The sequence below is a fragment of the Microtus ochrogaster genome, chromosome 1, assembly GCF_000317375.1.
Source record: "Microtus ochrogaster isolate Prairie Vole_2 chromosome 1, MicOch1.0, whole genome shotgun sequence".
In the NCBI taxonomy this organism is placed as follows: domain Eukaryota; kingdom Metazoa; phylum Chordata; class Mammalia; order Rodentia; family Cricetidae; genus Microtus; species Microtus ochrogaster.
Window position 1 is genome coordinate 75,504,739 of NC_022009.1, and position 15,299 is coordinate 75,520,037.

The 15,299-nt window shown below is 42.4% G+C and overlaps 1 protein-coding gene across 3 annotated transcripts in view; it reads right to left on the minus strand.

The window, feature by feature from the left end:
- The window catches only part of Dock4 (dedicator of cytokinesis 4), a 393,633-nt gene that overhangs the window by 202,318 nt on the left and 176,016 nt on the right, over positions 1–15,299 (minus strand). For all 3 annotated transcript variants that reach the window (XM_013347825.2, XM_026782419.1, XM_026782413.1), the window contains exons 4-7: positions 14,489–14,544; positions 11,198–11,294; positions 5,762–5,910; positions 432–516 (exon numbers count right to left, since the gene is read on the minus strand). In XM_013347825.2, coding sequence (XP_013203279.2) covers positions 432–516; positions 5,762–5,910; positions 11,198–11,294; positions 14,489–14,544 — 387 coding nt within the window. The remainder of the gene's footprint in view (positions 1–431; positions 517–5,761; positions 5,911–11,197; positions 11,295–14,488; positions 14,545–15,299) is intronic.

Here is a 15,299-nt window from a genome sequence, read left to right on the forward strand (position 1 = left end):
ATGGAGGAACAGCAGTTGAAGGCTAATTTTAGAGATCCTGTCTGAAGTCTATATACACAATGCTAATGTGGAGGGAGGGGACAGGAATGTCCTTGGTGAGCATTTTATTATCCAGAGCACAGCAGGCAAAGAAGAGTGACTTGTAAGCCTTTCACTGGACAAAGCCAAAAGAAAAAGGGACTTGTCAAAGTTCTGGATTTACTTCCTAGAACTTTACTTCCTGTTGAGGGCTATGTGGAGAACTTCACAGTATTCTGAGTGAAGAAAAGAGCCTTGGTACTGTTGGGGCATGGTCACCTCAGCTTGCAAGTCTCCCGACTCTCTTCAAATTAAACCTGGAACATCCAGTTCCTAAAACAGCTAGTCTCAAGAATGCCATGGAAACCACAAAATTAGCAGTGAGGCGGCAAGCGAATGTTCTGTACACCTACCAGTCGGTACAGCTCGGTGATGCTGATGTCCTCGGGGTCTACCATTGCGTACTCCTTCCTAGGCACCAGGTCGAGTCCCAGTTGTCTAGAAAACAAATTGCAAACATTTGGGAGAAAAGTCACCTTTATGGAATGTACTAAGAATGTCTCCACTACAGTATCTGGAGATGTAATCAAATCTGTTCAACCCATAACACCCTGCTCTGAATTTGTTTCTGCATTTGGAATGAATATAGCACAAGGTTGGGCAAAGGGCAAACTGGAAAACAGAATATGACAGAGTCAAATCATGGTGAGATGCATTAATGCTCTTGATGAAACTATCCTGCCATTTGATAGCACACAGTGGAGACTCAACAACCCACAAGCCAGGAACAGAAGCGCTTCTGGACTGGAGTATACTAGAAACTAGAGTTAGCCATACTTAGGTTTTAGAGAAAGGAAGTGGCGAGAGAGAAGTCTGTCCTTTAGGGGTCCATGTAGCCTACCGGAGTTAATATGTCCCATGTGATGCCCAGGAATGTGTCCATGTTTCTCATTCACGGCACGTTCTGGGGTAAGACTGCAAAGGCACGGAACAGAGAGGCAGCACAGCTTAGGCCTGTCGATGGTGGGGAAGTGGTTTTGTGTCAGGTGTTACTGTAGCCAATATGGGGTTAAGGTTGAGGTTCTAGCCACTCCATGGGTTATTGATATGATTCCGAGTTTAGGATGTCTTACCATGGACAGTAGAACGTGAGTGTAACCCTTTTTCCGGAAAGTGTCCCTCCAGCAATATTGTTAGTATGCTCTTCTCCATGTCTACCACTAGGTACCACTGATGACAATGCCACATGAGTCCACTTACCCCATAAATGAACCTTATGTAGCAATCACCCCAAAAGGTTCCCCACTGCCTTCCATATTGTCCCTGTCACCCATACTCCCTTCGTTTTCACACTCTGTTTTCATTCTGAGTTTGTTGAGGATAAATTACTCTGCGGCCCTCTCAGCATCACTCCCTGATGTAGGATGTTTTCCTGCACACTGTGAATGAATATGTGATCCTTTTATTGGTCGATGAATAAAGCTGCTTTGGCCTATGGCAGGGCAGAATATAACGAGGCGGGAAAACTAAACTGAATAAAGGGAGAAAGAAGGCAGAGTTGAGAGACGCCAGCAGCTGCCGAAAGATAAGCCACGGGTCACATGGCGGTACACAGATTAATAAAAATGAGTTAATTTGTATGTAAGAGCTAGTTAATAATAAGCCTGAGCCATTGGACAAATAATTATAATTACTATTAAGCCTCTGAGTGATTATTTTATAAGTGACTGCAGGACTGGGCAGGATACAGGAAAGCCTCCAGCTATAACTCTCCAAGACAGAAGCCTCCCAGCACTGCACTCCTCATAGAACTACAGCTCTCTTCGCTTCTGTATTAAAAATAACAGAGAATCCTGAAGTTCTCTGCTTCAACATCTCATTAAAGTTGCATCATTAAAATTAATTCAATGCCTACTTCAAGCCAAGTACTGCCCAGCCACCCTGAAAAAACACTAGCTGTTAAAATGGGAAGGCTGTCAGTTGACACTAAAATTCTTCCTTATTTTCTTAAATGATGCTCAAAGGAACTGCAAGTCTATGCTTTCAGTTGAATTTTCAGATCACCATAAGTACAGCTGTTTATTCTCAAACTAGTCACATCCTCCTATGCTATTCCACTCCCATTCCCTGACTCTGCAGGGTCAGCTCCCATTCTCTGTCCCCTCCCGGCAGTCACGGAACTAGGCTGTACCATTTGACACCAGGTTTGCCTCGCTGACGAAAGCTTTTGTATTACAGGATACAGCGCATACAATCACAGAAGAATCTTAGCATCTGCCTTAGTCAGAGTTTCTTCTACGAGGGGGGTGCCTAAGCTACATTCTCTCCCAGGGGGTGGGGTGATGGTGGTGGTGGTGAGAGTACAGGGTATTTGTGTGACTGTCTCCTCTTGTTGACGTATATCTAGCTGGCCCTCGTGTGGGCACCTGACATCTGTAGAAATAATGCACAGCTGGCTGGCAGTCAGAGAGGTTGACATAAAATGTTCAACCCAAATGAGCCCAATAGCTTAGCTACTGGTTGCCAAAGATATTCCTTCTTTGTGCGTCTACAGCTGGTGGTGGCACACACCTTTGTGCGTCTGAACCGGGGAATTCAGGACCATCCACAGCACATCAGAGAGAAAAGATCTAGGAAGGGCCACACATCTCTAGCACTACAGAGCTGAGTCAAGCTCAGCCCCAGCTGTGATCTTCTGGCTCTTCCTGAACTGCTACTGACAGGAGTAGCCTTCAATGTCTCTTTTGTGAATGGCCGGCGCTATCAGCTGCTGCCAGCTTCTTGAAGTCAAAATAGGGAGAAAAACATCTTACCTGTGGCAATTCATTTTTTTTTTTTGTCAGTTAATAGGAACTATCTAAGGGTAAACAAGCCACTCTTTGAGGTTTCTTAGCTCAAAGAATAAAGTATCAGGGCAATACTTTACAAAGAATATGGAAAAATTAGGCAAGGCCTAGAGAAAACAGATGGAGAAAGAGCATATAGGATACAGAAAGCCAGGCCTGGGGAGGAAGGGACAATTTTTATATCAGCCCAGCCACTAAAATACTCTGGGACACCAGGAAGGAGGATGAATGTCTTTGCCCTTCTGTGTACTCTCTTCATACTTCAGAGGCTACAGAAATCTGTACCCCCACTTTAATTCTGTCTGGGGATTTCAGGAGAGAACTACTTTTTTCTGATTTTGTTAGGGAACAAGAAGGACCTCGCCTACTTCATCTAAGCTCCCCCCATCCAGAGAACTCCTCATCGCTGCTCTTCTGCAGTCCAGGATGCAACGTGACACTGAGCACATTCTTAACTCATGTTTGGTAAGAGATTTATGTGCTGACAGATCATTTCCCAGGACAATATGACCTAGTTTAATAGGCAAAGAAATTATCTTAATTTGCTTTCCTCTTAGCATTCTTTAATAAGGGAATGAATTTATCCTTAAAGGACTATGGCAAATGTATAACCCTAATGTTGAATATTCATAAATAAATCATCAATAAAATTTAAAGAACGTAGAAGAAGAGAATGAGAAAATTCATGGGTTTAAGGATGATTTAAATTATACTTTTTATTGTCAAGCATTATTTTTAACTAACTTATCATAAATTAGCAATAGAACTGGCCAAAGCACAAGCTAAAACTCATATAAGTCAAAAACCTAGTCTTAATACAATCCTAATTCAAAATAAAAGCCTAGCCTTAATATAATCCTAATTCAAAATAAAATCCTAGCCTTAATACAATCCTAATTCAAATTTTTTCTCCACTTCCCCATTCTTCAGTTTCCCTTCATTAAACTGAAATAGGGCTGGTTGGTTGGTTTCTTTGCCTCTTCCACATTTCCCTGTGATTTTTCATAATCTAACTCCATCCAACATCCTTATTAACAAACTAGTCCTCATTTAAATAAAGACTGGCATAGTGACCAATAACCAAGTAAAATATCAAAGGATTTTAAAAGTAAGACTAAGGACTAAGTGGGCATGGTGGCATACATCTTTCCCAGCACTTGGGAGGCAGAGGGAGAACAGTCTCTGTTTGAGGTCAACCTTGTCTACAAATTGAGTTCCAGAACAACTTAGGATGCATAGAGAAACCTTCTCTTGAATAAAGAAGGAGGAGGAGGAAGAGAAAGAGGAGAGGGAGAAGGAGGAGAAGCAGCAAAAGCAGTAGCAGCAGCAACAGCACAAGATCAACCAAACAAAAGAGAGCAAGGATCCCATGAGGCCAGGCACAAAGGAGAAACTCAGCATCAAGGCTGCAACTCCAGCCCAGCAAGAGGCAGAGCGAGTTCTCTGTCCAATCCATCCTCTGGAACTGCAAAGGCTTTTGTCCTCTAGCTCAGTTCTTCCACACAACAGAGAAGGTTTCAGAAATTTGCTTCCAGTTTTTAAAACTGATCTGAGCAGGAGTGATGGTCCAGAGAGCAAGCGTACTTGCCACCAATCCTGAGGCCCTGAGTTCCATCTCCAGGACCTACATGGTGGAAGCAGAGAACCAGCTCCCACAATCTGTTCTCTGGTCATCACGTGCATACACACATACACACAAATAAACAAACAAATAAAGGGGGAAAAAGTAAAAAAAAATATAGTCCCTAGTCCCTCTTCCTGCCTTCTTGCTTTTATTTCCCATAGGAATGAATCCTCTAGGCATATTTAAATTAATATTTTATTGTCTGTAGAAAGCTGAGTGGCATATCATATTCAATAAGATATGACAAGCGCGGTGGGCAAGAGGGAGGGTTAAAATCTGGTCGTGGGCCTGTGTATTCCCTGAACAGTTGGGCCGAAATCAAGTGTGGCTTCTGAGAAAGCCGCTTCCTATATTTAGGGTAAGCAACTTTCTACTTCCAGGTGGGCTTTTCCAGATTCCGAAGGAGGTAAATTACTCGTGGCTTCCTTCTCGGTGGTTTCCCTTTATATGTCCCATGCTCACTCCCGTTCTCCACACCCTCTCGACACCCCAGAATGAGATCACTAAATGCCAAAGAGCACAGAGCAGCTTGATAACATTCGAGAAGGTAAGGGTGTGGCCTGGCAGGGTATTAAGAAATGACATCATTGCCTTAGTCTTTGGTTTTGTGCACACTAGGCGCACAGACAAAGTTGGCGTATCCTATTTTGTCATTCCTATGTTAATATTCATAGAGAGTAGAGTATCAGCTTGGATCAGAGCTTCTAGTAATTAGATTTACTACTTAGGTGCTTAGCTGTTACTTTAAATAAGTCCCTCACATTTTTATTTAAAACTAAATCTCAGTCAATGACAGCCTTTACCTGAGCTCTCCTAAGCAGTCCTTCAGAGTGGCTATCTGCCTGCACAGGGCTGAGCACAGCTGTGCATGCATCATAAGGCATTTAGCAGAGGCTGGGAAGATCTGGGATTCCCTCTGCACCACACTGCCCATCCACGCCATGATACAGAAGAGGTACACAATAAAAGAAAACTCATCTACCAAAGCTGAACACTAACGGGTGAAAAGACACATTTTAGTCAGAAACTGCATCTCCATGAATATTACATTTCTTGTGACCAACTGTCCACCGTCACACTATCAGACATTAGAAAGCAAAATATTTAAGCGCTCATATGAGACCCATGAGATGTGGCTTCTGGCTCCATCACTGATGGTCCACACGAAGCCTGAAATGAGGAGCATGAGGAAACCTGTGTGTGATTGCTCCTAGAAGCACCTGCATGCCCTGCTCTAACTCACTCCCAGCACTCTGCAACCATCAGTACTCACTCATTCCCCCAGTCCAGTCGGGCAGTGATGTGGCGCTTCACGTCCTTCATCCTGTCGTGGGTAAGATGGCCAACGAGCACCTGCCGCCGCAGGTCTAGGATTTCGTTCATGATGTGCCAGAGGCGATGGAAGAGATCACCTTCGTTTCTCTAGGGAATATGTAAACATGGAGACTTGGCAGTCAGTCCTCTGGCTGGAATGGAAGGTAACCAAAGGGGGTAGGCGACCACGGGCTTGCCATGGTGTAGACAGAGTCTCCACCAATAAATCTTTCCCACTTCCTGTGCTTGGAGTGACATGCACCTCTATGTATTTTCACACAAGTCTCGAAATGCTGCTCTCCTGTCCAAGCCAAATGTGACCTCTCAGCTCCCTAACACAGATGCTGTATTCCTTCCCTAGGCTTGGCTTAGCCTCTGCCTGAGAGCATAGCCTAGTTTTCCTCTCCTGGAGTTTCTTTCTTATCTCTACACAATCTCTACTATGCTTTAAGGAGTGGCCCCTGTCAAGCAGTTTGTCTGAGTCTTGGCTACATGCACCTAAAACCAACGACATGGAAAACACTGTCACCCACTTATTTCTTGAAGGTTGGTACGAATTCTTCATCAATCAAGTCATGAATTTGGATACACAAGGAGGTTTCAGACTCAAACACTGATCAGTGTTCACTGCCATTATCTGGTCAAAACTCACTCATAGGAAATGGGGCTTTCTTATTTACTTCAAACGATCACACAGCCTCAACATAATCCCTGTCAAAGTCACCAATCACCATGGTTTGGTGGAAGAAAGATGGGTGAAACCTTGATGATGCGCCCAGCCATCACTGACTGGACAGTAGTGTTTCCCAGGAAGACATGGGTTTTCTGGTTTTGTGATCACATACGTGACAGGGCACACAGTGAAGAACTGTCTTAGGAGATGGAGGATTGTCGCCTGGCTTCCAGCTGCATCGTCCTAGAGGAAAACTAGCATTTCATTAACAAGCTCTCTGAATTTTCTCCTCTGTAAAGAGCACCACAGCATGTACAATGGGGAGTTACCGTGAAGACAGAGGAGCTCGCAGACAAGTGTGAAGGAAAACACGCACCCCAGAGTGAGCAGCATCTTCCTAGTGCTATTATGGTTCAACATGGCTCACAATAAGCCCGACAAAAGCTGTGTCTTTACCAACACTGAAAAACTAGACATCTTACCACAGAGACACAGGGTATCTACCCCATGTCTTTCTCAGTCATAGATATGCTTCTATTTTCTACAAATATCATTTATAGTCAACGCCAGTGATTCTCAACCTTCGTAATGCGGTGACCCGCATTATATATTTAAAAAAATACACTTCCTCATGCTGTACTGACCACCCCCAATCATAAAGTTATTTCATTGCTACTTCATAACTGTAAGGTTGCTACTGTTATGAATCAAAAGGCAAATACTTGATATGCAGGATATCTGATATGCAACCCTAGGCTGTTATGACCCACAGATCGAGAACCCCGGGTGTACATAAACAGTGATATGAATTTATAGGCTATTATCCTCCAGACATTCTCTAGAGCTATAAGACACAAAAATTATCATGTTCTATGTCATAGGTAAAGATACACATATATGTTAAATATGTATATATATATATATTATATATATATAAATTAAAATGCAGTGATGCATTTTTTGCTGTTACTACTTTGAGGCGCCATTGGGTGCTATGCAGGTCTGACAGAGATGCTAGGAGGACATGAAGCTTTCTCCAGGAACCAGGTCCGGATCCTCCAAGCCATAAATAACCTCCTTCTCCTCTCAACTCCTAACTCACTCTATCGAGCCTGTTTTCCATTACTGTGTTCTATTACTGCCTGCTCCTTTCTCATGTTCTACACTCTCTTACAAGCCATTACAAGGGCTCTGCAACACAATATTCTTGTAATTAACTGCTCAGTGACTGTCCCCATCCATGGCAGCTATGCCTGAGCTCCCAGGGGTGGAGAGGAAGGAGCAAACAGTGATTTATGGGCGTTATTTTTTGCACACCTCCGGAAGCAGTTCCTGTTTAAGTCCTGCAATTGAAGAAGCAGAAGACCAAGGGACATTTGAAGATACCTGTGGTACGAAGGAAAAAAAAAAATCCACCGAATGAAAATAAATTGCATAAGAGTGCTATAAAAAGTCAGGACTTAGCCGGGCAGTGGTGGCGCACGCCTTTAATCCCAGCAGAGGGAGGCAGAGGCAGGCGGATCTCTGTGAGTTTGAGGCCAGCCTGGTCTACAAAGGGAGTTCCAGGACAGGCTCCAAAGCTACAGAGAAACCCTGTCTCGAAAAACCAAAAAAAAAAAAAAAAAAAAAAGGTCAGGACTCGTGCAGCAGGAGAGATGGCACCCTCACCATCACAGGAGAAAAGGCATGCGCCTGCTCATGTTCAGGAGTGTGAACTTGATCTTATCCATCATATCTTCTGACAAGGGGATGCTGATGCAAGAAGGAAGCAACATCTTTTCATAAAAATGAAAACTAGCTGGCTGGTCAGCTCCCTCTCAGGGAGAAACTCTAAAAATGGAAGGGATAATCCCACCACGCAATGGGCCTACCCATCAAATGTGCCCTGCTAACTTAGAGAAAGAGCTGGGCATAGTGCTCCATACCTTTAGCTGGGCATAGTGGTCCATACCTTTAATACTGACTGCAGGAGGGCAAAGCAGGAAGAATATCACTGGGCTTATCAGACAAACTTATCACACAAAATGAAAACGATGAAAAACATAAATAGAGGATCTGATCACAAAATTATATTTTGCAAAAAAACTGAATTTGAAAAGAATGGAGAGCTAAGAAGCATTCTAAGAAATATTTTTTTAAAAAAATGTATTCCATTTAGTAGTAAAGGAAAAGAGTATATTCCAATACTAAACAACTGGATTGAAACAGTGCCTAGAAATCCCCACAGTGCGTTTGGACATGCATCCAGAATGAACTGTGGTTTCCTATTTTAGAGGTGGCTGATTTCACTAGGTTTCAAATGAGAACAGAACAGGTTTCAGTGGCGGGAGACCTAGATTTTGACTCCGGCGGTACTGCTTAGTGTGGGACTTGGGATAAATCATCTTTGCTAAGATTCAAGAATAAAAAGCACCTGGAGGAGCCCCAGGGAGGAAGGGTGAAGGAAAGCATAGCTGGGGGGCTGCGCCAAGACAGCTGCATGCTTCCTCGACACTTTTCCTGCTTAAGCTGCTGGATTTATTAAACATATTTTAAAGGTTATTATTTAAGCCCTTAACAACACCATTTAAAAGAACAAACTAGAATTTCTTGAGCAGTTACCATTCTCTGATAGGCTAAATGTCTACATACACTGTTGGGAGATCCTGCTGGTCCTAGGCTGCAGTCTACCAGAGCCTGGAAGCTTTCCCTAAGCTTGGGAACAGGGAAGACTCCCTCCCCCACAGCGAAACTTCTTGCTTTCCATCTGCCCTTATCTGGAGACTGTGTTTGGGCCCAGAGGGCTGACTTTATCTGAAAGCTGTTTCTAAGCCTGGATGCCTGATTTATCTCTAGCATGACCCTTGGCACAGTATCCTTCTAGAAGCCTTTCCCCTGCTATATATATGATAACTAAGACTTGTACTAGGAATTTTGCTATAGGACCCTGCTGCCACTCACGAAGCTTTATGATAGGACTGTGTCACTTAATGCAAATTAGGGTTTGTCCCCAGTCTCCCCAGTCCTGTATATTTCCTCTACTCTGGAATAAAGCTGAGCTGATGCACTGAAGTCATCTCCACTGTGCCCAGAGCCATCTGAGCCCTGTTCCCTGTTTCTGCCTCCTCTGTCCTCATAGATCAGGCTAGCCAACCATCCCAAAGAAGAAGCAGAAACACAATACATTACCTCGTATACTATTTGCAATCTACAAAACTTACCGCTTTCCCCAGACATCTTTTAGGGAAAAGGTTAGATGCTACCTGGGCATAGCAGTACACACCTTTAATCATAGCACTTGGGAGGCAGAGACAAGCAGTCTCTGAGTTTGAGGCCAGGCAGGTCTATAAAGTGAGTTTGAGGGCAGCCAGGGCTACACACAGAAACCATGTCTTGGGAAAAAAAAAAAAAAGCAAAAAGATATGTATGCTGAACCAAAGCATTTATGCAACCATAGAAAGAGAAACCAGAAAGCCCAACATGATTGCATCATCCTGGTTCCAAAAGTCAATCTATATTTGGGCTGAATTCCATATTTGATCCTCAAACAACTGTCTATTATCCCAGTATCACACAGTGTTAGCTAATCAATCTCTTTCCTGTTACTCGGAACAGAAGCCAAAAATATTACTTGTAGATTTTACTACGTGCAGCTCTTCAAAGCAACCAAATCTATCCCCAGAATAGATGCCCCAGAGTGGTTATGACCTCAAAAGCATGGAGAAATAACTGAACAAGACAAAATCAACTTTGGTCCTCATTAACAGTAATAGCAAAGAAAACAAGTGATACCCTTGCTCAAGTACAAAAGGACACAGATATGTGTGTGCATGTGCTCCTCTCTCTCTCTCTCTCTCTCTCTCTCTCTCTCTCTCTCTCTCTCTCTCTCTCACACACACACACACACACACACACCACAGAGAGAGACAGAGAGAGAGAAACAGAGATATTATGAATATAGTATGTTGAGTATTTTAAAGATATACTAGATCAAATACTTTACAAAGTTACTTTCAATGCAATAATACTTGGGGTTTATGATCTTTCTAATTAAAATGAAAAAAATATCTAGCAGCCACATGTGCATTTCCCTGGCTCTGTCTCAGCACAGAGCCCCAGAGGTGTACAGACTGTTGGCCACACTTCAGCAACTCATCTAAGACCTAAACTATCCTGTGGATTTTCCTAATGAGTTCTAAAGCTACCCGCTCCAGCAGGATAGGGCCATCTGAACAATGTAATTAGTTATAACAAGTAAATTCATACATAGACATAACTATAACCCATTTTTTTAATAAAATTGACTTTCCTTCCTTAGAATATTTAGAATACTTTCTGACCCTAGCTAAATTTTCATTTACAATATACTCAAATCATTCATAGAAGTAAGACTCGCTGAAGGACACAACCACTAAAGCTGTATTGAGAATGGCTTCATTTTGAAATTAAAACTATTCAGGAAATCTAAAACTAGGCCCACATAAACACTCATTTGGTTAGATGTTAGAAAACCTATCTTTTATGTTCTTGTGGTATTGAAATACAATGCATACAGCCAATGCTCCGTGGGGACAACAGGATTATAATACAAAATATGACTAAGCAAGATCTACACCCCTGACTTCCCAAGAAGAGCCAGTGACCTACAGTAAGCTCTCAAATATTTGTTGACGGGTACTCATGGTCACATATTTCTGAAGACAATTCTCAAACTAAAAATGACACCCTGAAAAAGTTACTTACCACATAGAGCTGTTTCCACATAGTTCCCCAGTCTCTTAATGTGGACGTCATCTCTGTGATAACCGAGTCTTCAGTGGGAATAACCATTTCAAATTGTCTGTGAAGTTGAAGATGACAAAAACATATATATATATATATATATGCCAGAGAGAACATTTCCTCTTTAACACTCAAGAAGATCAACCAGGAAAGAAAACCTTTTGAGGTACAGCAGCAACCAGGATGTGACTAGGAGCTTATATGAGGAAGGCTAGACCTGAGGGTAGTACAATGGCCAAGGGCCCAGCCACTTGATCTAGGTGAAGACTGATGGGGAGAAAGAACATTAGCATTCTACTTCTGAGACAGCCTGGCCAGTAAACAACTCTTTTAATCTCTCTATAATCTCTCAATTGCTTTCACTTGCCACAAGATCAGCAGACTACACCAACTAGGAGGCGACCTCTGGCACCCAAGTGCTGTGACCAGAGGACTCAACGGGACTTTTGAAAGAAACACTACTCAGCCACCAGGATGCACAGTGTGTGAACTTGTAGCTAACCCATAACTAGAGCATTCCCTAAGCATCCATTTGAGCTCACTAACCCCTTAATCATATTATTTGGAAAAGGCCAATGAAAAAAATGTGCTTGATTAATACTGCTACGATACAGCACAGCCGAGGCTTAATATGTCATAGACATTAGCATGTTCATTGCAGAAGGTTCCTCTCTGTGTCTAATATAATGGACTCTTCATTTCTTCTTTTACAGCCAGAAATAAGTATTAGTCAGGTATGTATGGCTGTCCTGAAAGGAAGCATCATGAGGAGATAAATGGGAGGAACTTTAGATGCCCCTTGGGTCATGCCTTTAGCACAGAAGAATCTTCTTCATCTTCAGTTTCTTTTGTCAAATCCTTTCTGGGTTTGTGCAGGTTCAAGAGGTTACATGGCCATTATCATTACTGCCTCTCAGAAGAACGCAATCAGCAATATCAATGGGGACTATTTCCTTTATTTCAGGTTTATTTGTCCGAGGGCCAACATCTCATATGTAAAAGGAAACAGCTTATTAAACTCCAAGGGAGAGTCCTTATTAGCATAAGGCAAACTGCTCAGCAGGTACTTAGGATGTTATGTCCAAGTATGTACATCTGTCTTTGGGGAAATCTTCCTAATGTGAATGCAGAAACTAAAATCTTGCCTCGATTCTTCCCCTCATTGTGTTCCATCTCCTCATTTCTCATTATTGCTAAAAAAAAAAAAAAAGAAAAGAAAAAAGAAAGAAAGAAAGGAAGGAAGGAAGGAAGGAAGGAAGGAAGGAAGAAAGAAAGAAAGAAAGAAAGAAAGAAAGAAAGAAAGAAAGAAAGAAAGAAAGAAAGAAAGAAAAAAAGAAAGAAAGAAAGAAAGAAAGAAAGAAAGAAAGAAAGAAAGAAAAAACTGTCCTGTGAATCTTTCCCTTCTTTCTGGGGCACAAGTGAAGCTGAAAATGTAAAACTGGAACTTAAAACTAGAAAGAATGTAAACAGTAACATAACCCTTGTGGAGGATACAGGACGGTTCAAAGAACCTACACATGGCACTTCCCAAAGGTAGAATATTTACTCAGCTTTTGAAGCAGCTGTTGTAATTTAAGCGATGAATATCTGGATTCAGAGATTAGAAAATGATCCTATACAAAGCCCAAGAGGGAAGAAGAGATCCCCAGGAATTCTTGCCACTGCATTCAACATTTTAAAAGTAAGGTCTCAGCAAGAATTAAACAATACAGAAGCTGCCTGCCCTAATTCATGAACTATCATTTAATTTCAAGAGCCTCACCATGGACCCTACTTTGCTCTGAAGATCTAGGGATGAACCACGGACATTTCAATATGTGGAAAGCTCATCTGGGGTTGGTCAAACAAAATGCAAAAGTTTAAACACAAAATACCATGTAGACAGGACAGCTCTTTTGTATTAATTACATAAACCCCTAAATTAGTGCTGAAATAAACTATCTTAGTAACTGCCCTGAAATGTATTTCGTTCAGCTATTCTGGGACAAACTTTGCATCGGTTTCATCCCAGCGGTCGGTCCATCACGTTAAAAATATGCTTAAGACAAGTTGGGCGATATTTACATCCTGGAGATCTTTCTCTTGGGAAAAACAAGCAGCCGACATGCTGTGTCCTTGAACATTTTCAGGACAAAGCTTTTCTCCTAGAGTCCTAGAACCATGGTTCGAGACCAACTGCAGTAACTCCTTTTTAGAAAAGAGGCCATTCGCCCTGAGTTCCCATTGCCCTATAACTCCCCTCGGGCCTGGTGGAGGCCTACAACCTGTAAGTCTTCAACTCAAACAAGCAAATTTTGGGACACCTTTATCCACATTTACAGTTTCTTAGGGCTCATAGCTTCAGGGAAGTTATACTCCAGTACACCAGGAACAACAACAGCATCTCAACAGTTAAGAGCTCTGGCTGAAACTGAAGGGCCCAGACCCTCACCTAGCAGCCGCCACCACCACTTTGGCAGAAAGGGCCCCCAAGATGTAGGCCCCCGATTCAGCACAGGATGTGTGCTGAGGCCCCAACCTTGCTGGACCTTGCTCTACTAACTGGGAAGAAATTGCCAGGCATCCTCCATGAGGCAGGGCCTGATTACATAGCCCTGGCTGGCCAGGAGCTCACTGTGTGGGCCAGGCTAGCCTATCACTCACAGAGATCCACCTGTCTCTATTTCCTGAGTGCTGGGCTTAAATGTGAACCACCACATACAGTTTTGTTTTTAACTTCTTTGTGTTAGTACTGTGTGTGCACGGTATGTGTGAGGTCATACATGTACTCTTGCATACATGTGAGGGTCAGGGGACACTTTCATGGAGTTTTCTTTTTCCTTTGTGTGTGATATCTAAAGATCAAACTCAGGTTGTCAGGTTTACATAGCAAGCATTCTTACTCACCATGGTAGGGCCCCTGCCTGGCAAGCGTCCCTAAAAATCAGGAAACCAAGAAAAACCAGTTTCTCTGTTTAAGATTAAACAAGTTTGATGATCTATGGACAATGAGAGACGGCTGTACCCTAGGATGTCCCTGTGGCCGAACATTATTGATGGACATTGAGAGATGGACATATCCTAGGATGTCCTGTGCCTCAGCACTTAGAACTGGGTTCTTGAATTATCTCTATCTGCTGTTCTAGTATCTCCTCTCAAACAACAAAGAACATGGTTTGATCTTCTGTAGGTCATTTTGTGATACAATTACTAAGCCTTTCAATTCCAAGGCAGCTGTGGGAAACCTTCACTACTAATACAATGCATTCTTACCCTTTGTTCTTTACACAGGCATTTTTCAAGTGAACATAGCTGGAAGGAAATATACCCTGGAAGAGAAAACATGAAGGTTATGATCTAGCTGTCTCTTAAAGTCAATTGTTCATAAGCAGTTATATCTGAAACACTTAACAATTCAGACAATATGAGGAACAGCAAAACACCAGCCCACTCTAGGGGCTAACATGCAATGTGGCAGAAGCCGTTATTTCTAGTACCTATTCCAACTTAACACATTTAGAGATTTTTCTAAATATAATGGGGAAAAACATCTCACATTCTTTTTGTTTCATTTACTTATTTTTTGCAACAGAGTCTTGCCGTGTAGCCTTGTCTAACCTGGAATTTATTACATAGACCAGGCTGGCCTTAAACTTGTGGCAATCCTGGAGCTACACTTTTTCAAAGCTGACTTACGGCTCTGGGCTACTATTTTGCCCAGCTAAACAAGTACGTTCTCCATAAAGCAGAAAAGAAAGGCGTTCAATACTTCTATATAAAAACTGTGGTTTATAAATGGAAAAAAATTACCTTTGATGTTGTTGTTATTTGGCAATTGGTTTATGAGACATGGTCTCACACCATAGGCCAGCCAGCAAGGAACTCACAGACCAGGCTGTCCTCAGACTCAGCAATCTTTCTACCTTAGCCCTCATGTGTTGGGGTTACAGACACGTAACATCAGACCAGGCTGAAATTATGCTACAATGAATGACTTTAGCTTACAGCCGAGCTCTGTGAGAGAACACTTGTCTGCTTTACAGGGGGTCATGGGCTTAATTCACGGTATTGCCAAACAAATTTG